At 36.9% G+C, this 21268-nt stretch overlaps 1 protein-coding gene across 1 annotated transcript in view; it reads right to left on the bottom strand.

Moving 5' to 3' along the window:
* The window catches only part of BTBD7 (BTB domain containing 7), a 77843-nt gene that overhangs the window by 46551 nt on the left and 10024 nt on the right, over nt 1–21268 (bottom strand). The window contains exons 2-3 of the mRNA XM_040641503.1: nt 4546–4733; nt 2745–3824 (exon numbers count right to left, since the gene is read on the bottom strand). Of these exons, the coding sequence (XP_040497437.1) occupies nt 2745–3824; nt 4546–4627 (1162 nt within the window). The 5' untranslated portion in view covers nt 4628–4733. The remainder of the gene's footprint in view (nt 1–2744; nt 3825–4545; nt 4734–21268) is intronic.

Here is a 21268-nt window from a genome sequence, read left to right as displayed (position 1 = left end):
AGGTATAATCAATAGAGTTATAAATTATTTTTTTGGATGTAAAAAGTTATTTTTATTTTTTTAAAGATTTCATTTATTTGTCAGAGAGAGAGAGCACACAAGCAGGCGGAGGAGCAGGCAGAGGGAGAAGCAGGGTCCCTGCTGAGCAAGGAGACTGATGCGAGACTCAATCCCAGGACCCTTGGGATCATGAAGGCAATTAACCAACTGAGCCACCCAAGTGTCCCCCCCCCTTTTTTTTTAAGATTTTACTAAAAGTTAGTTTTAGAAAAGAACGTGGTAGTGAGTGAAATATGTCCTGATGATTATCATTTAACGGCTAATATTTATTGAATGCTAACTATGTAGCAGGTGCCAGTCTGATCACTTAACATGTATTATTTCCTTTAATCCTCATAATCCTACTTTGCAGGGTTACTATTCTTATTTTATAAATGAGAAAACAGAAGCTTAGAAAGGTGACTTGCTCTGAGGTCAAGCACATTAAAACATGGTAGTGAAGGATTCAAATCCAGTTTGTCTGGTTCCAGAGCCTGAGCTCTTAAACTTCATGGTATAAAATTCCTCTCCAAGGGACCAAATATTCTCCTTCCCACAGAAATGGGGTAAAAATTATGCTGAAGGTATGGTCTGTTATAAACACTAATATGAACAGTATCACAGACACGGCGGAAAAATAAGGCCTACATGGAGTGTAAAATCAAAACACCAAATAACCTAAATTCTGTATTTTGAATAATGAAAGGAAACAGAGAGCCAAGTACACCCAGGTTTAAGGGAATATATATTACAGTGTATATATTATAGTAACCAAGAAATACAAGGAATGTTATTTTATATCTTTGAAGGTATTAAAAAAATAAAATTTCTAGCTGTGACAAAAAAAAATATTTAAACTCACTTAACGTAAAAGAACTCTAGATCAAATATTACCTAAGAGCCAAGAGCTGACTCACAATTTTAGTTTTCATTCAAAACTTAAAACAACAAACCCCCAAAGAACTTTATTAGGGGATGCTTTCCCATCTTTTAAAAACAGCAAAGTGGGGTGCCTGGGTGTCTCAGTCGGTTAAGCATCTGTCTTCAACTGGGGTCATGATGCCAGAGCCCCAGGACTGAGTCCCACATCAGTCTCCCGGCTCAATGGGGAGTCTGCTCCTCCCCATCCCTCACCCAACTCATACTCTCTATCAGTCTCTCTCTCAAATAAATAAAATCTTTAAAAAAAAACCCAGCAAAGTGGATACAGTACACGTTGGTGTCTTATTATTTAAACATGTCAAAAAACGAAACCAATTTGAGACAATAGAGGTTATTACACCTTTTAGGCAATGTTGCAACCTTCAAATTTTTCTGTAGAGGCATTTTCTAACAAATTTCTTTCAGAATAAAATAGTGGTAGGTCAAGCTGCTAGGTTACTTTTGATAATATTATCCTATAGTCTGACATCAAAATAGCCTACTATTATTAATGTAATGATTGTTTTAAACTGATAAAAATATTTTAACAACAGTTCAATTGTGGTAACAACTAAATTAGTACTATCACTAAAAAGATAATGGTAAAATAAGATTTTAAAAGATCTCTTAAGTAACAGAAATCTCAACTTTTTTCACTCAGGTTTATCAGTGCCTTCTTCTGTATAATTCCTCTCGTGTAATTAATTTCTTATTGTTATTTAGCTGGGGCTTTTATTTCTCAAAGTCCTATTACTTTGTTGACTGAGCCATACAACACACATTTTTATTTTCAAGTTAGAAAAATGTGTGTAGCTTTCATTATTCCTTTGTTCACTAAATTCCTGTCTTTTGCCCCAGCCATTAACATTTTCTTCTAATTGGCAACTTCTAATATTCTTTTAGCAAATACTCATTAGCTAAATTTCTCAGGTAATTTCATGTCATATAGCTTATGTTCTTTTAACATATGGCCACCAAAAGCAAAGAATACATTCTTTTGAGACCCAAATTCCCTTTGTTCCATGTGGAAAGTCTCTTTCCAGCTCTGAAATGTTAAGATTCTAATGTTTACCAATAGATACGTAATTCTTTTAATGTTACCTTCATGTATTCATTTGCCTATAACCCAAAAAATGTGCTTTCCTGACCTAAAAGTTTTAGTTTAAATGAAGAAGGCTCACGAGTCTAGCTCTCACTGTGTCTTATACACTGTAGGCTGTTGCTGGATGTACAAGTTGAGTTTGAAAAGATACAGAATATTTAAAAATTTAAGTCAGAAACTCTGCCTAATTCTTTGATTCAAATAAACTTGTATCCAAATGTGACTATTTTCATTTTGGGAATGAATTTTCATTCTTTCTCTAAACATTCAAACATCAATAAGTTACTGAGTATAAAAATGAGACTCTAAGTTATCCCAGGAGTCCTAGATCAAGAATAACCATGAAATCTGGGAAACAAGGCGAGTTCAAAGCTTGGGCGCCGACAGGGTACAGATGGTAGTTATATATTCCCACACCTATCGTCTTACATTAGGGAATTAAGAGCCTCACCTCTCATCTATTGCTCTTAGTCACTAGTTTTGAATGCTTGGTTTTAGTACTAAATGAACACCCATATTAATACTGACCCTCAATTCTTTCTGATTCCTTAACTATAGATTCAAAATAACTGACCCTGACACATCCCAAACAGTGAAATCATGGAACATATTGGCTGTGTTTTCAATTTGGAAGACAAAGATGTAATTTTAGAAATCAAAATTAAAAACCAGAATTTCATACCTTGTGCAAGCATGTTAAATTCCAAGAACAGTGCTATGTGGTAAAGTTCCATGGCTTCTTCTGCCCTGGTCATGTTTGGCTTCCCTGCGACGAGAGCCTGAACTTCACTGAGACTCCCCACTGAGGGGCTACAGTGCAAAACGGAGAGGTCCACCACATCAGTATACATACAGTGTAATATAACTTTAGCATATTTTTTTGGTATAATGGACTCATCTAATATAATTCTTGTGGGAGTCCTCAAAGTTCGGTCTGTGATTTCTTCACCAGTCCTTATCCTCCTTTGTAATAAATTCCGAAAAAATGGGGACCGTGCTGAAATAATAGCCTTGTGAGCTTTGAGCTCTTCATCTAAACAGTTCTGATTTCCACCAAAAGCTTCAACCAGTTCAGAGTCTGAAGAAAAACTAAGGACAACATCATAATAACACATGTAATCAAAAAGTCCACGCATATCTACATCAAGGGAATTCGGTGTTCCAAATTCTTCACTAAGCTGAACGAGGATATCAACATTTTGAAACCTTGAGTCCTCCATTCCAAACTCTCCTGTATAAAGGTAGTGTAGCAAAGCAGAAAACATGGGCATGTCTATACCAGCTGTATTGATGTCCATAATGATCTCTGCCCCATACTCCGGTGAGGAAGAAAGCAGTGTTTTAAAAAACGGACACCTCGCCGCCAAAATGGCACGATGAACAGGAAAACAAGTTTCTTGAAATATTAAGTCTACGTCGGTACAATACTTGTACTCATAAAGATCGGCCATATCTTTCTGCAATGTCCGAGCTTCTGGTCTAGCCAAACTGGCTTGTAGAGAAAGCTCCTTTAAGGCTGAAGTTCCCTCATATTCCTCCACTAAAGCATTAACATCTCTAACATCCCACCCAGAGAGGAGTTCTCGCATCTGCTTGGCATGATCGGCAGACCTATTAGATTTTCGACGCTTAATAAACTTCTTTTTGAGGGTGGCAAGGCCAGAGGTTCTCTTTTTTTTGTCTTGTGGTTTCTCATGGCCATGGTCAAGGCTATATAATTTTGATTCACAACCATAGCCTTGCTGAGAATAGGATGATGTCCCTAAGAAGGAAATCAAACAAATGAAAATTTGTTTCTTTGTTCTTAACGTTCATTTTCAACGTTCACTTTAACACATATTTCATGCTAAAAATTTTTACAAACAGACATTCCTGAACCATTCGAATAAAACTGACTTTTGTTTCTATAAAGGAAGTTATTAAAAAGTTCAAATAATTTACTTCCATATTAAATAAGGAATAGAGACTAACAGAGCAGATTACTCCTTACTTGACAAAATGCTTTTGGTTCTCTGGTTATCAAAAACCAGACATCACAGATTTTAATAAAGGACTTTTAGGAAATGAGAGTTAAGAGATTTATAAATTAAGAATACTATATGTATATAATAGTGAAAAAAAATTTTCTTCTTCTTCACTACACCAAGGCTGCTTTGCACTGGGGAAAATAAATGGACCAGGACGCAAAAAGTTTGTATTTCACTGTTTTTACACCCATGGAGATTGCCAGGTTTTTGAGGGCAACTGACAATTATGGTTAAGACACCAAAGAAAAGATCAATGGTGTTACAGCAGCTTGGTCAGGATAAAAATGATACAAGACAGATTTACATTTGTTGGGAAAAAACCTGGATGTTGCAGAATTATTATCTATAATAACCTTTTCAAAGTTCAATTCTCTTTTCATCCAAAAAGACCACTGAAAACACAATTCTATTTATATCCGCAAAAGAAAAGGAAATCAGAAAAACTGAAATAGTTACCTATGAAAGTCTGTTGGGCTTGAGAATTTCCCCCTACCCTCGGGGAACATGAATGAGGATAGTTAGATGCATTAGCACCCATTTTCTTCAATCACTCAGGCATTCCATCTGCTGGTTCTTCAGAGTGTAATCCCAGAGGCCTTTACGAACTTTCAACCCTGGATCCAGCAGCCTCTTTTCATCCATTTCTTGATATGAAACAAAAATAATTTTATTCATTTTTTCAAATGTATCTCAAATTGCACAGTAAAAAAAAGGAAGCTAGTGAAAACTGCTTTTATTTGCAAATGACATGCTGTCAAATTCACATGTAAAAATTTCAGAAAGTGTAAACAAATAGTTAAACTTGAATTATGAATCAGTGGTAGCTGCAATTTTGAACCATAAAATGTACCAATTATATACTTTCTAAGGCAGTGAAAAGTAACAAATCAGACTAATTTAAATATATAATTATGGAAAGAGTATTTCAAATTACAGGGAAAAGTATTTAGAGACTAAAAAATTTTTCAATTTTTTTTCTTACACTTTAGAGGCAACCATCAGTCATTATAATCTAACATCTAAGCAATTTATAAACATTGAAGAGGCTGGTATTAGAGGTGGTCCTCCTCATAAAGTCCTGAAATAAAAATACTGCTTTCTATTACCTGATATTATGACTTAACATGGACAGGACAGTACCAGTAAGAGATAATTTTAACAATTATAGAAAAAATCCCCACCATGGAACCTTAATTTTCAGAGCTGCCGGCAGAAGCCATATGCACAAAGAGAAGACACTCAAAGATTAGAGAACAGGGTTAATAGGAATACTGTATCTGCATAGCATCTGGATATATAAAATCTATGTGACTAAAAGGGATCATGGTTTAAGAGAGAACACAATTTAAAAATCTATTATTGGGATTGTTACAAAACCAACCAGGAGACAATCTAGCCTCCTAATGAAGGATGAAGCGTTTTAAGAAATAGTAGTTAAACACACACACGCAAAATCACAAAAAAATCTGCTAGAAAACAGAACTGTGTCCAGATTCTTGGAATTTATTTTCATCTCTGTTGCTGACACAGCATAACCTTAGGAATTCAAGTTTAAGAAAATCACTGTTAACATCTGTCCTTCCTTCAATCTTTTTCCACTATATACATGAGAATTTAAGCACAGGACGATCTACTGATAGTGGTCAAGACTGGGAAACCTTTTATAAACTGGATATGACACAAAGTGGCAGTAACTTCAATCAAATCATACACTCACACAAGCAAATTTCTTAGTTGAAATTCACCTACCTACCAAGGAAAACACAGCATGTTAGACTTTTTACTCTGGGTGCCTGCTACTGAAGTCAGGCTATGGGTAGACAGGGATTTGACAGAGCATTCTGTAAGAACTAGGCAGCAAGGAACCCAAAGAGTTTAATATACTGACTTTTTTGTAAACATTAAATGGTCAAGAAAATTACTTCTTCCAGCAAAGTCAGTTTTTTTAAAGTTTGATGCTTAACGTAAGTAAATTCAGTTTTCTATTCTTAAATATTAGAAATGTAGAAAAGGCTGCTTTTTTGGATAGTTAATTTTGAACACTGTCAATTAAAAAAATTTTTTTTCAAGATTTTATTTATTTGACAGAGAGAGAGACAGCCAGCGAGAGAGGGAACAGAGGGAACACAAGCAGGGCGAGTGGGAGAGGAAGAAGTAGGCTCCCAGTGGAGGAGCCCAATGCAGGGCTCGATCCCAGGACCCGGGGATCATGGCCTGAGCCGAAGGCAGACGCTTAACGACTGAGCCACCCAGGTGCCCCAGTTTAAAAAATTTTTTATCGGGGCGCCTGGATGGCACAACGGTTAAGCGTCTGCCTTCGGCTCAGGGCGTGATCCTGGCGTTATGGGATCGAGCCCCACATCAGGCTCCTCCGCTATGAGCCTGCTTCTTCCTCTCCCACTCCCCCTGCTTGTGTTCCCTCTCTCGCTGGCTGTCTCTATCTCTGTCGAATAAATAAATAAAATCTTTAAAAAAAAATTTTTTTTATCATTGACGTATAGTTGACATTAAATGTTGTCAATTCTTATAAAATGGAAATTAAATCTGCCTGTGTTAATTTCAGTTCAAACTTAAGAAACAGTAAGCCTAATAAATCTTAGTTTTCAAACTGAGCTCCTTAAAAGCTTTAAGGTTCTATCAGGTACTTTTAGTGGTTCTTTAGAAAAAACTATGGTCCTGGAAGCCAAGTTTGTGGCCTCATTTACAGGTCAAATCCTTTTCCCACTGAGATTTTAGTTAAAACACAAAAACAGCACAGAGAATTCTTTTTCAAATTTTAAATATATTAAGAAGAATGCAGAATAAAAATATTATGCAAAATAAAAGCCTTTACCAAAATGAGAGGAAAAAAATATAAAAAAGATGAGCTTTGAGTCTGGAAGTAATGGATGGTAAAGTGTCCCTCCTACGGTAAGTCTCTTCTCACTTCCTTCTCATTCTTAAAGTTACATATTGCTTCATTCGTTTTGTTTGCATTTATTTATTTATTTATTTATTTAAGAAAGAGAGTGTGTGTGTGTGCACATGAGCAGGGGGAAGGAGAGAGAGAATCTCCAAAAGACTCCCTGCTGAGCATGGAGCCCGACACAGGGCTTGATCTCATGACCCTGATCATAACCTAAGCCAAATCAAGAGTAGAACACTTGGGGCGCCTGGGTGGCACAGCGGTTAAGCGTCTGCCTTCGGCTCAGGGCGTGATCCCGGCGTTATGGGATCGAGACCCATATCAGGCTCCTCTGCTGGGAGCCTGCTTCTTCCTCTCCCACTCGCCCTGCTTGTGTTCCCTCTCTCGCTGGCTGTCTCTATCTCTGCCGAATAAATAAATAAAATCTTAAAAAAAAAAAAAAAAGAGTAGAACACTTAACCGACTAAGCCAACCAGGTGCGCCTGTTTGCTTTTTAATTTTTAAAGACTGCAGAGCAAACTCACTAACATGGCACAAAGTATACTGCTGAAACAAAACAAGATTGGTGCCATGTTTCCAAATGAAGAAAAACCAGGGTCCACAGTAGTGGACAGAGTTCCTATTCTAATTTTGTCACATTGTAACAAAGTATGCACATACACATAGGAGAATTATTTTCATCTGAGAATTCTGCAAGTATTGTAGGGACACAAACACTGTTACCTGGTCTGAAATTTAAAAGATGTCAAAAATGTCTTTTTTTCTTTTTCCTTTCTTCTTTTTTAAAAAGCTCAATTTTATAGTGAGCATAATTAGACATTCTAAAGCAAACATACAAAGGTTACAAAATACCATCAGCCCCACTGGAGACACAAGACCACCTAGCAAGCACTAGGGAAGTCACAGGCTGAGATAAAGATGCCTGGCCAATTGCCACTGTAATTAGCACCACAGGAACATCTGAGGTCTCACCCTGGAGAGGTGACTTGAAATAAAATGTCTTTGGGACTTAAGGACAGAGTCTCTTCCTGGTGGCTCCTAGTCAATGGGAATCTCCTTCAAGATGAACTGATTTGGGCAACATTCATATTTCCTACTGGAGCTCTAATACTAAAATAAACATACGTCTTGGAAAGACTTAATGGGAGAGATTTTTCAGAATCAGATATAACTCTTAAGTCCACCTCGTACCCCCAGTTTCAAATCCTGGGGGTAATCCTGACTGTGCAATTATAGTACTAAAACCCTATTTCTCAAAATTCTCAGGGAACAATTTTATTTATTAAGTAACCCTATGCCATATGGAATGCAGTATTATGTTATTTAGTTCTTATTCTAACCCATTGCCTTTAGACGCTGGAAATGAGAATAAGTCACAGTTAAAACTCTTAGGGATGTTTTCATTCTAGGCAAGCTTTGTCTCCTACATAAAACAGGATGAAATCTAATTTTTGGATATGGCAGGAAAAGAAAGGAAAAGAGAGGGCCCACAGGATGCAAATGGCCCTAGAAAACTGATAAATTCTTTTTCTAGAATCATCATTCTGGGGGAGCTCCCTCTGTTAATAGTCATTATGACCAATCTCAATCAAATGATCTAACCTGCTTAAAACAAGCTTGGGTGACGGCAGCAGACCCAACTGAAGGGAAAAATGATATTGAAGGCAACAGAATTAACAATCCCATGAGAATATTTTTAGGAAATAAAAATCTCTGCCTTCCAAAAAACCCTAGATCAGCATTTCCAAAGAGTTTTCCCAAAGTTTGCAAAACGCAGGATTAAACAAAAACTGATAGGTCTCTGTACCTCAGTGTGAAGTAAAGAGTGCTAAGGTGCACTGTGGACCTCCAGGAGGAAGTATTCAGCACGATCTAAAGGAGCCCCTTTGCCCCACAGAGCATTAAAGGAATGTGCTTCCATGACACACTTTGGCAAACCTTGACCTTTGCCATAAAAACACTTTTTACTGCTTTATGCGGTAGAGAGAGCAATGGGCATCAAGTGACCTGGGATGGAGTACTCCCATCACTAATGTTCCACTTACATGGGACAAGTCACATTTAACTTCTATGAATCTCTGAAACTGAGATGTATGGGTCTCAGCATCCATAAAATAAAGTTGATACGGAGTACCTAAAATTCATTGAAGTTCTATGACTTATTAGTTTGGAAAATGAGGACGGGGAAGGGAGTTAATTCTATACTAAATGTTAGTGTACAGAGGGGAAAAAAGGCAATTGGATTATGGGTTTTATTTTATTTTATTTAAGATTTTATTTATTTATTTGACAGAGAGAGACAGCCAGCGAGAGAGGGAACACAAGCAGGGGGAGTGGGAGAGGAAGAAGCAGGCTCCTAGCAGAAGAGCCTGATGTGGGGCTCGAGCCCAGAATGCTGGGATCACACCCTGAGCCGAAGGCAGACACTTAACGACTGCGCCACCCAGGCACCCCCGGATTATGGGTTTTAAACACGTTTTTCTCCTTAGTCTGATTATTAGCTATGGTTATAGAAGGCTAGGAATGTAAGGCACATGTGAATATGAAAAACAATTCATAATGAAAGAGAAATGCAAAACTATGGTAATCCTTCACTCCTGTCAAATCTAAGGTGACCATATAATGTACCATCACACCAGAATGCTTGAGAGTAAAAAGGGGTACAACCCAGATGAGATGCCAGAACATACATAGCCCAGGGCTAGTGGGGCCAAGTGGATGAATGACCACCCCTACAGCCAAATCTCACACTTCCAGAGCTAGAAATAGGACAAAGGTTAAAAAAACATAACAAAACAAAAAAACCTCCTAAAACCTAAGTTAGAATAGTAAGACTTATGTCCACTGCATTCCCCAAGCATATTTTACCTAACATAACAACTCACATTTATTGAGGTTTTACTGTGTTCCAGACTCTGTTCCTAGAACTTCACATGTACTAACCCATGTAATTCTCCCAGTAACTTTTTACCAATGAGGTAAAAGTTAGTAACTTGCCCAAGGTCTTAGAGATATTAGTGAAAGAGCCAGGATTACTTTGTAAATCTTCAATTCTACCCTTGGATACATTTTAAGAACAACAAAAACAAAACAAAAGGCAACTGTGAACAGTTAAGTCAGAAGCAGAAGCAGCAGCAGACCCTTGCTGCTTGAAGATCTCTCCAAAAAGGTGAGACCAGACTGGGAGTTCAGAAAGCCACCAACCAGGCTTCTATGTGTGCTCTGGGGCCATCTAACACAGAGGCAGGTGACCTTCACGTGGAACTACAAACCCCACTTGTTCCAATGACAAAGAACAACAGTGTTTTTAACAGCAGCTTATTAAAGAAAGGCAAAATTATGTTCCATTGAACATATTTATTAAGACAGAGAAGCCAGAGTGATGGAGCTAGAAAGGGCCTTCAAATTTCTTTTGGTCAACCTTGTTTTTGAAAGTGAATTATAACCTCATGGAATGGGAGAAAATATTTGCATATCATACACTGATAAGAGATTAATACCCAGAATACATGGAGAATTCCTACAACTCAACAACCAAAAAAACAAACTGATTAAAAAATGGGAAAACATCTTACATAGACATTTCTCCAAAGAAGATATATGGATCACCTGATAAGCACATGAAAACACATCACTAATCATTCAGGAAATGCAAATCAAAACCACAATGAGATACCACCTCACTATTAGGATGGCAATTATCTATAAAACAGAAAATAAGTGTTGGAAAGGATGGAGAAATTGAAATTTTTGTGTACACTTGGTGGGAATATAAAGCGGTATGCTATGGAAACAGCCACTGTGAAAAACAGTATGGAGGTTCCTCAAAAAAATTAAAATCAGATTTATCATATGATATAGCAGTTTCACTTCTGGCTATACACCCAAAAGAACTGAAAGCAGCATTTTAAGACATGTACACCGATGTTCACAGTAGCATTATTTCCAGTAGCTACAATGTAGAAGCAACCCAAAAGTCCATCAACAAATGGATGAATAAGCAAAATGTGGTATATACATATGATGGAATATTATTCAGCAGATGAATAAGCAAAGTGTGGTATGTACATACAGTATTATTCAGCCTTAAATTAAAAAGGAAGGAAATTCTGATATAAGCTTCAACAACCGTGAAGACATTATGCTAAGTGAAATAAGTCAGTTACAAAAAGACAGATATTCTATGATTCCCTTTATATGAGGCACTCAGAGTAGTCAAAATCATAGAGACATAAGTAGAATGATAGCTGTCAGGGGCTGGGAGGAGGAAGAGTATGGTGAGTCAGTGTTTAAAGGGTTTGGAGTTTGAGTTGGGGAAGATGAAAGAGTTCTGGAGACAGATGGTGGTACATTCAGATATCACTGAACGTACAGTTAAAAATGGTCAGGATGGTAAATTTTATAGGTATATAAAATGTATATATGTATAATAGGTATACATATTCTACAACAATTAAAAAATGATTATAGACATTGCCATCAAAAAACTATTGTCATCAAAAAACATATACTTTTGAAGCTTTATGGCTAAGGTTCAAAATGGACTTATCTAAGGAAATTTCTTTTCCAGGTAAAGTAAAATAGATTAGTTATTATTGTATTTCTCTTCAAGCATCAGAGAATTCATTTGAAAAAAATTTAGGCAAACTCTTTCCATTTCAGGAATGTCTCATTGTATCAACCATTAGTAAAATATATATAAATATTTCAATGTCAAATGAAATAAGCAGTATTTCATAAAATTATAATACTTGCCAGAAATAATGTAGTACACTTTAACTAATTTTTATATTTAGAAAAAATATTGCACTTTTTTAATTTACACATTTCTGATTTTAAATTGCATCATGAAAAATTTCAAAAATATGCAAAAGGTAATGCTATACTGAGCCCTCAAGCCTGTATCACTAAGATCCCAGAATTATCTAAATTGTTTTGGCTTATATTTAAATGCTTAAATTTGATGTGGAAGGCTTATGGCTAGAATTTAAATGTTTGTTATAAGCTTCTTATAGAAATAAAAATCTGAAGAGATATATGTACACCATGATTATAATTATCCTAACTACTGACTATCAGCCAGCCAGTCTTAAGCAGTGTACATGAATTAATTCTTTAAATTTCTCAATCATGTGAGGTGTAGGTCTATTATTATTCCCACTTTGCACAAGGAAAGACTGGGAGGTTAGGAATATGAGGCACGAAAGGCTTAGTTACTTATCCAATGTCACAGAGCTGTTAAGTTGCAAAACCAGGCTTGGCATTCAGGCTCTTGTATCTATGAATGATGTTATCTTTGCAAATTTTTCCCCCTAAATGTTCGAAGGAAAAATTTCCAGAGCAGACAAATATAGTTCCATTCCAGAAATGGGAAGTGAGTACACACCTGAGAGTGTTACTTTTGGCACTTAAAAGGCTCTCTCATATAAAGCAAAAAAAAAAAAAAAAAGACTTAACTGAAAGGGTAGCTTATGAAAGCAGAGCAAAAGTACCTTTCTGAATACTTATAGCTAGACTGTGTGTTCCTTGATGGCAGGACGACACTTGTTTATGCTTGATCAACCATCCATCCACCCATCCAATTCTGAGCACCTGCTGTGCGCACGGCACTTTAGATAGGCCCTGGGAATATAGCAGTGATTACACACTGAATAGGAGGGTTTCTCATGAAATTAAAAGAAAGGCTACTGTTCTGGCTTCCTAGTTTAGAGCCAGACCTTCAAGAATTAATAGGAGTGCATCAAGTAAAAAAGGAAAGGTCATTCAAGGTAGAAAAGAAGGGATGAATAAATAGGAATAACTCTAGTCCCAGTCAGTGTCCTACTCCCAGTTCTCACAGCCCCATACCTCTATTATCTGCTAATAATGCAGCATAATTACATTTCCACTGAACTATACACTTCCCAAGGGTATGCACTCAGCTGCTTTATCTTTTTTACCATCCACCACAGAACACAAAGTAGACACAACATTCGAGGGAATAAATGTTAACTATTATCATTAACACTGATAGTGTCTAAGGCCTAAGAAGTACATATGTTTAAGTATATGGGTAGGAGTTGGATCAAAAAGCCTCAAATTCCACACTAAAGTGTTGAGCCTTTATTCAGAACACAAGGGGGAACTACTGGAACAAAGCATAGAATAGGAGGAAGGAAGCACACTTACATTTGTTTTAGAAGATTACTAGATGATCTGAAGGCAGAAGATACTCGATGCAGGAAGACTTATTAGAGCATTCTTGCTGTAGTCCTGAAAGTGTTAATAAGGATCTGACTTCCCTAATCCCTAAAATCAGGACACCATCACCCACTTCGCATTAAGAATTAAATAAGATAAAATGGACTGACAGTGGAAAGCAGAAGTAGCCCAACATAAGGGTTTTCGTGAGGGGCCTCATCTTGTGCCAGGACCGACCTGGCCTGAACGAGATACATCTTAGAGATGTTGAGGTATTCTGAAATACTCAGTTTCTAGATATTTAAACCTGAGGCAATTCCTGGAAAGAGGTAGGTAAAGGACCCCTGTGGCTGCACAGTGAAGATGTGAATAAGCAAATTACTCTGCATCCTTTACCTCAGAGCTCCCATTTAAAATGCTTCATCCAGACCTAAAAACCTCAGAATAAGAGCCTCCTGAATGGAAAAACGGGAATACAGGGATGAAAAAGTTTGGAAGCCTGACTCTCAGCTCCTGGGCTTTTGCTTATCCCCCTCGTCTGGGCCTCTGGCAGCAGTAACTGAGACCTGCTGGGGCAGCCTGGGCCAGAATAGTGACAACCACAGCAACCACAGCGGGAGCTGCGTGGCCCCAGCCATCCCTGACACCCAAGGCTTTGCTGCCTTCTTCTAGCAGCTATATCCCCCAAACTGAGGTAGCTCTCAAAGGAATGAGAAAAATTTTCTCCAACAGCTAGGAAAAAGGGCCTATTTGCCAAGGGTGGAAATGATTATGAGGCCCTCCACAACAGATTACAGAACTGCCCCATCAACTGTCTTATAAGATAATGGTGCCATTAGAACTTTTGAGTTCATGACAGGAAGATTAGTTTTGAGCCATGCACACAATATTTGAGTGAATAAATAAAATCGATGTTCTAATCGGTGACAACGGTTTTTATTGTTAGCTTAGTTATGTATAAAAAAGTAGTTCTGAATGATTCAGGGAAGGCAATGAGAAATCTGAGTCTAGATTTGAGTTTACAAAGGATTTGCAGAGAGAAATAGAACCGAAACCAGATAATATATTCAAAGCAACTGAATTTAAAGAAAAAACAAGGAATTTCTCATAATCTACATTCAAAGCCAAAAACTCACATTTTCTGAAAACCAACTTATGAAAATGTTAAACAAAAAAAATACAAGTATGTATTTCTTGTTCATGAGTTGCTGCGGGCTCCACTGGTAGACTTGGAGAGATACGAAAACATGGTGAGTGAGCCTGACAGTAAGCCTGCACAGGGGAGCAGAATACAAAAGAAAACAGGAACATGAGTACAAACACTCAAAGGTATCCTCATCCAAGGCCGTCTTCTTAAGGACATCAAATTCCAAACTACCAGATCATCAAGGAAATAGTCATGCAAATGGTCCCACGAATTATTCAAGTCAAATGGGAAGATAATAATAGTTTAGAAGTTATCGATAATTCTGTACTAAAATTTTATTTTTCCTCACATGGCTCAGACTAAGAGAGCCAAAATAAATATGGGAGAAAACCCCATTACTTTAAATTTTCAGTGAAAAGAGATAGCAAGCTGTCTATAATGGGGCATTAGCCTTAATAAGGGCCACTTGTTGACATGACAAATGAAGAATGTTCCTCCTCAATTTCTTCCGAAGTCTACAGAAGAATCTTGTATACAGAGGTGCTAGTGAAAGAAGTGGCTTTGATGATGAACAAGTTTTGAGAAATGTCAGCTAGGAAGGACTCTAGGAGAGACATCAACAAGGCCTCTTAGGTAAAACAAGAAGTAAAAAATTAGACAAAACTCTTAGCCTCATAACGATTAGTAGAGGCCTTTCTTAGAACTACGATAAAAATTTTTCCTATCTCCTTCCTCAAGCCCACAGCTCATCCGGTGCTACCCACTTGCTGTAGCAGAAACACAGGAAGAGGATATTGCAGTCCAGATATATAAGACTGAAACAGATATTCTAGGTCCTGTTTATGCAATGTAGGTCTTAATGTTAAAACACTATTTTGCTTTTGTTTAGGATTATCTATAATAAAAAATTAAGATTAAACCCTATGAAGCCCTTATCATAGAACAGAGCACAAAACTGGTGAGGGGATGATGGGAAGGAAGAAGGGAATGATGATGATGTCTCTACCCTGCATGACTGGGTGGTTGGCAACGCTGTGAACCAAGAAGAAACACAGGATATGCAATTTGTGGGTAAAATGGGAATAATAAGGATAATGGGTCTGAGGTTCCAGAGAGACGTACCAAGGAAGAAGAAATACAAACAGAGCATACGTAAAGGAAGAAGTCTAAAAACAAGAGTTTCCTAATACTAATATTTTTGGCTCTAGAGGTAACACTCAAATACGTATTACAATACGGCATTCTCTTGATATAATTCGTTTACTTCTTTTTTTTTTTTTTTAAGATTTATTTCAGAGAGAGAGAGTGTGGGGGAGAGAGAGAGAATCTTAAGCAGACTCCCTGCTTACCGCAGAGCCCAACGCGGGGCTCAATCTCATGACTCTGAGATCATGATCCGAGCCTAAATTAAGAGTTGGATGCTTAACTGACTGAGCCAACCAGGTGCCCCATAATTCACTTACTTCTGACTGAGGATATGATTTATAAATGTCCTATTGATGTTTGCAAAGATAGAGTCTAAGAAGTGACTCTGTTTTTGTTTTTTTTTTTTAAGTAAACTCTACACTCAATGTGGGGCTTCAACTCAACCCTAAGAGCAAGAGTCACATGTTCTACCAAGTCAGTCAGGCGCCCTGATACTGTTCATTTTTTGAGGCCTAAAGCCATTTCTGGCATAACTGCATTACTGCATAGTGCCTGGTGAAACAAGGGTGATACTGAAGCTCTCCTCTGATCCTTAACATGGCTGAATCCACTTGTTCTCCTAACAGTATCTGAGTAACTCTCATACAAGCTATCAGTAAGATACACTGAATATTAAAGCATTTTATTAACTACAATTTTTAGACATGACTTCTTGAAACAGATTTTCTTTATCAGTTGTCTCATTTCTGCCTTCTCTGAACAAAGATAATACCCTTTGGGTTCACTGTGCCAAGAAAATTATACCTTAGAGGAAGAGGATATGTCTTCCATGTGGTAATCATTATTGGAATGAATGTCTTGTCAGCAGCAATATTTTGCCAGCATCTTCCACCCCACAAATGAATAGATGTATGATATTTTCTAGAATCATTAACAGAATATACAAATTTCCCTAACATTTTTTCCATCTTTAGTTTTCCCTTACTTTTGTATCTAATGAGATTATCTTAAACCAATCCATTTCTTTATATGGGTACTAGCTACTGGTTGATGTATACAGGTCTTCATTTGACTCCTGAGTCATTTCCTTAAAAAGCATTTCCTGCCCCTACCTCGGGGCCTGCTATTCCCTATGCCTGGAACACTTTTCCCACAAAGTCCTCACATGGCCCACTCTCTCATTTTATTCAGATCTTTGCTCAAGTGCCATGCCCTCAAACAGGCTTTCCCTAATCATTCTCTAAAAAATAACATGCCGTCTTATTCCATCATTCTCTATCCCCTTCCTTCAGTTTATTTTTCTCTAGAGCACTTTGCAGCATTTGAAATTACATACCTGTTTCTTATTAACAGTCTCACACTACAATGTAAGCTCCAGGAGAGCCAGAACTTCATGTATTCTGGTGCACTGGGTGTTATACACAACTAATGAATCATCGAGCCTTACATCGAAAACTGGGGATGTACTGTATGGTGACTAACATAATATAATAAAAAATCATTATAAAAAAAAAAAAAGAACTTCATGTATTCAACATTAAATCCTCAGCACATAGAACAGTGCCTGACAAATATGAGGTATTGAGTTGGAAACTCCTGAATGAAATCAGTTTTTTAAAAATAAACATTACAGGGCACCTGGGTGGCTCAGTCAGTTAAGCGTCTGCATTCTGTTCAGGTTCATGATCCCGGGGTCCTGGGATCGAGCCCTGCGTCGTTGGGCTCCCTGTTCAGCAGGGAGCCTGCTTTTCTCTCTGCCCCTCACCCTGCTTTCATGCTGTCTCTCTCACTCTCTCTCTCTCTCAAATAATCTTTTAAAAAAATTAATAAAAATAAACATTACATAAGGAAAGACTAATTTTTAATCATTTTTTAAGCTTTTCAATCCAAAAATTGTTTCTCAGGATCGGCTGGATACAGTCTAAGCCTCATTGAAGAATGTGATTTAAAAACTGCAGTAGTATTTGGGATTTAAAAAAAAAAAAAAAAGACCCCTGAATCACAGAATACATATAGCCTTAAATATGATATTCTGTTGAGATGTTTCAAAATACACAAACAATAAAGTAATTATTTGAAAAACCCACACTGATTCCTCAAAAAACTAAACACAGAAATACCATATAATCCAGCAATTTCACTTCTGGGTATTAAAAAAATGAAAACAAGGACTCAAACAGCTACCTGTATTCCCATCTTCATAACAACATTATTCACAATAGCCAAAAGGTAGAAGCAAACTAAGTGTCCGTTAGACAGATAAATGGGTGAACAAAATGGTATATAACATATAATTCAGCCTTTAAAAGGAAGGAAATTCTGATACAACAATGTGAATGTACTTAAAGCCACAGAACTGTACACTTAAAGCTGGTTAAAATAGTAAATGTTATGATATAATATATAATTTTTTAAACCACAATTTTTTAAAAAAGATTTTGTTTATTTATTTGAGAGAGAGAGCACAAGCGGGGGAGAAGGAGAGGGAGAAGCAGGCTCCCCGCTGAGCAGAGAGCCCGACGTGGGGCTCGAACCCAGGACCCTGGGATCATGACCTGAGTTGAGGGCAGATGCTTAAAGGACTGAGCCACCCAGGTGCCCCTTTTAACCACAATTTAAAAAGGGTAAGTGGGGAAAATCTCCATTAAAACAGACAGGAAAGCAATCTCTTTCCTTTCTTTACATTCTTTTAATGAGTATAGTGGGAGTATCTTAAAAGAGGACCATATAGTTTTACAAAGTGCTTTTCACACAGTAATTAATTTTATTTTCACATCAAATCTTCAATGTAGACAGGACAGGCTTCGTTCTCTGATCCCTGAATGAGGCAGGGAAGGCAGAAAGGTGAAGTGACTTATCCAAAGTAAAATATATTGTAAAACGGCAAAGCCAAAACTAGATCCTAGGCATTCTGATCTTTAATCTACTGTTTTGTCTCAACAAGAAAGCATCTCAAGTCTTTAGTCCTATACCAACCTTTCCAAAGAGAACAGCCATGTCTTCTTTAAACTTCTCTGTCTACAGCACACTGTTCTTGTTACTCAAGTCTTAAATTGCTAAAGTTTCTATTTTATCACTCAATTAAGATTAAAGAACAGATCTTAAATTAATCTCCAGTGTCCTGCACTGTTGGTGAACAATAAAAAGTTTCTGGATTGTGGATTATACTCCATAAATATCAACCACTCTGAGTGACTATGCTTCTCTATTTTCACTCCTTCCTATTACTTGTTTTTTCCTCCTTTGCAGAAGATACTTTTTGCAATTTCTGTAATAAAGGAAAAAAAGTACAAAAGTAGAAGAGAATAGTAATCTCCGTCCATCACCAAGTTTCAATGATTACCGATTTGCAGCAGTCTTGTATCACTACATCCCAATTCATTCTCTACCCAATCCCTCCGGATTATTTGAAGCAAATTCCAGATAGCATATATTATCTCACTTGTAAATATTTCTTCACACATCTCTAAGAGAAAAGATGTAGAGACAACCACATTACCATTATTACATCTACAGTAATGAACGGTAATTCCTTAATATGAACTTCCCACGCAGTGTTCATATTTCCCCAGTTGGTTTACTTTTTCTTTGTTTGTTTGACTCAGGATCCAAATAAGGTTGATACATTGTGACTGCATGACTATGTCTCTTAAATAGGTTCCTTCCCCACCCACTCTTTTCTCCCTCTTGAGATTTTTTGTTGTTGTTGTTGAAAAAAAATCAGATGATAGTTTCCCACACTGTGGATTATGCCAAACGTATCACCACGATGTAGTTTAATACGTTCCTCTGGTCCCTGTAATTGCTGTAAATGATAGAATTAGTGACTTGATCAGATTCAGGATAATTTCCATATTTTTTAAAGTTTATTTTGCCAAGACTGCTTCACAGATGGTGATGTGTAATTCCAGCAATAGGTACAAAATGTCTACTTCTCAGTCTGCGATATTAACAGTTATCAATGATCACCATCTAGGGTCATTAATTAGGAGTTGCAACATGGTGTTATTCTATCATCCCTTCTTTATTCATTAGCTGGAAGTTTTCTGAAAGTGACTCATCAACTATTCACTTTTCTGATACAAAGTTTGCGTAGAAAAGGCAGAATAAATGAATGATTCCTTAGTTTTATTTACTAATTTTCAAAACAATGAATTTCCCGGCATTTTCTAATGATGATCAACAAGTTTAAAAGAATGCTATGGATTTATGGATTTAAATGTACTTGATGGGCTTCAATCCTTTGCAGTTATCCTTATTGAGGCACAGACTGTCCCACATTTGGATAGTGGAAACTTATTCAAATTGGCCCCTAAGACCTTATAACACAATCTTACTGTTTCTGATAGCTTCTTTGCTTTCTGGGATTACATCTTATTCCAGACATATCTTGTATTTTTCTTGCCTTAGACATGGAATCAACCATCTCTCTCTTCATTTTTTTTAGATTTTACTTATTAGAGAGAGAGAGAAAACACACCAGGGGGGAGGGGCAGCAGGAGATGGAGAAGCAGTCTCCCTGCTGAGCAGGGAGCCCAACATGGGGCTCGATCCCAGGACCCTGGAATCATGACCTGAGCAGAAGGCAGATGCTTAACCAACTGAGCCACCCAGATGCCCCTCAACCATCTCTTTAAAGAAGCTCTGATTTCTTTCAGTAGAAAATGGTATTTAGAAACCACAATCTGGGTGCTATAGGAGCTAAGTTCCTTTTTAGTACACAGAGATAGGTAATTTTATACACATATATATAAGCATGTACATAGATACAAACAAATACATGAGTTTATACTGATGCTTCCAACTCATTTCAGATTTGTAGGGTTTTTACTTAATCTCATTGATCCTTCATCTATTTCTCCTTTCTTACATGCCAAAACCTTATTCTCAATGCTGCCTACATAACAGTTCATTTACTTTTATCTCACTGTATACACGCAACAGCTGAGAATTAAAATGTCAGTACTATCCACCATCAACAACATGATAAAGAAAATCATTTTATGTTTATTTTTTGTAATTCTTTCTACCTTTAGGATATTACCCAACTCAAGATATCCTATAAATTACCATGTATGTCAGTCACTTGGAGTAGTTTACTCTGTGTATCACTAGCTGGAAGAACACTTGTAAGTTTTATGTTACTTTTGATTTTTAGGCATTGAATCTTTAATTTAATTAACTGTTACATAATTCTGTAAAATATGGGTTTAAAGTCAAAACCACAAAACAAGATATATTCAAAGAATGCTCTCCCTGTCTACTCTCAATTCACCTCTCCCTGCCCCATAGGTAACTTTATTAATACTTCTTCCACCCCGCCAAATGTAAGAGTTCTTGGTCAGACTTGAAAACACTCTAAAACAGGTCCTTGGCAACCTCCAAATTATTTTTGATGACCCTGATATCCGACTGGCCATAATCTTGGGACCAGATGGGCATATAAAATGTCAACCTTACTAATACTTCTATATAATATCCCAAATTCCCTCTTTTTTTAGCGACTATCCAATGGCTCCCTGATAGAAGCAGTAATAAAATTAGCTAGTAACTTCCTTCTCCTATCTCTCTACTCCAGCATCTAATTTTAAGTAATATATGTTTAATTACAGTTAAACCCATGAGGCAATCAGTGAGTTTATTCTACTTTTTATATATTCTCCCCACATTTTTGATAATTAAACTTTATCTACAGAATTAAACTACTGAGTGTTAAACACTATACTGTCTTTCAACCTTAGTTCCACCATTAAAAAATATATTTAATGCCCATTACCAGTTTAAAAGTATTATTCAGAATA

The sequence above is a fragment of the Ursus maritimus genome, unplaced genomic scaffold (assembly GCF_017311325.1).
Source record: "Ursus maritimus isolate PB19 unplaced genomic scaffold, ASM1731132v1 scaffold_25, whole genome shotgun sequence".
NCBI lineage: Eukaryota > Metazoa > Chordata > Mammalia > Carnivora > Ursidae > Ursus > Ursus maritimus.
This window is presented reverse-complemented; position numbering and strand designations above follow the sequence as displayed.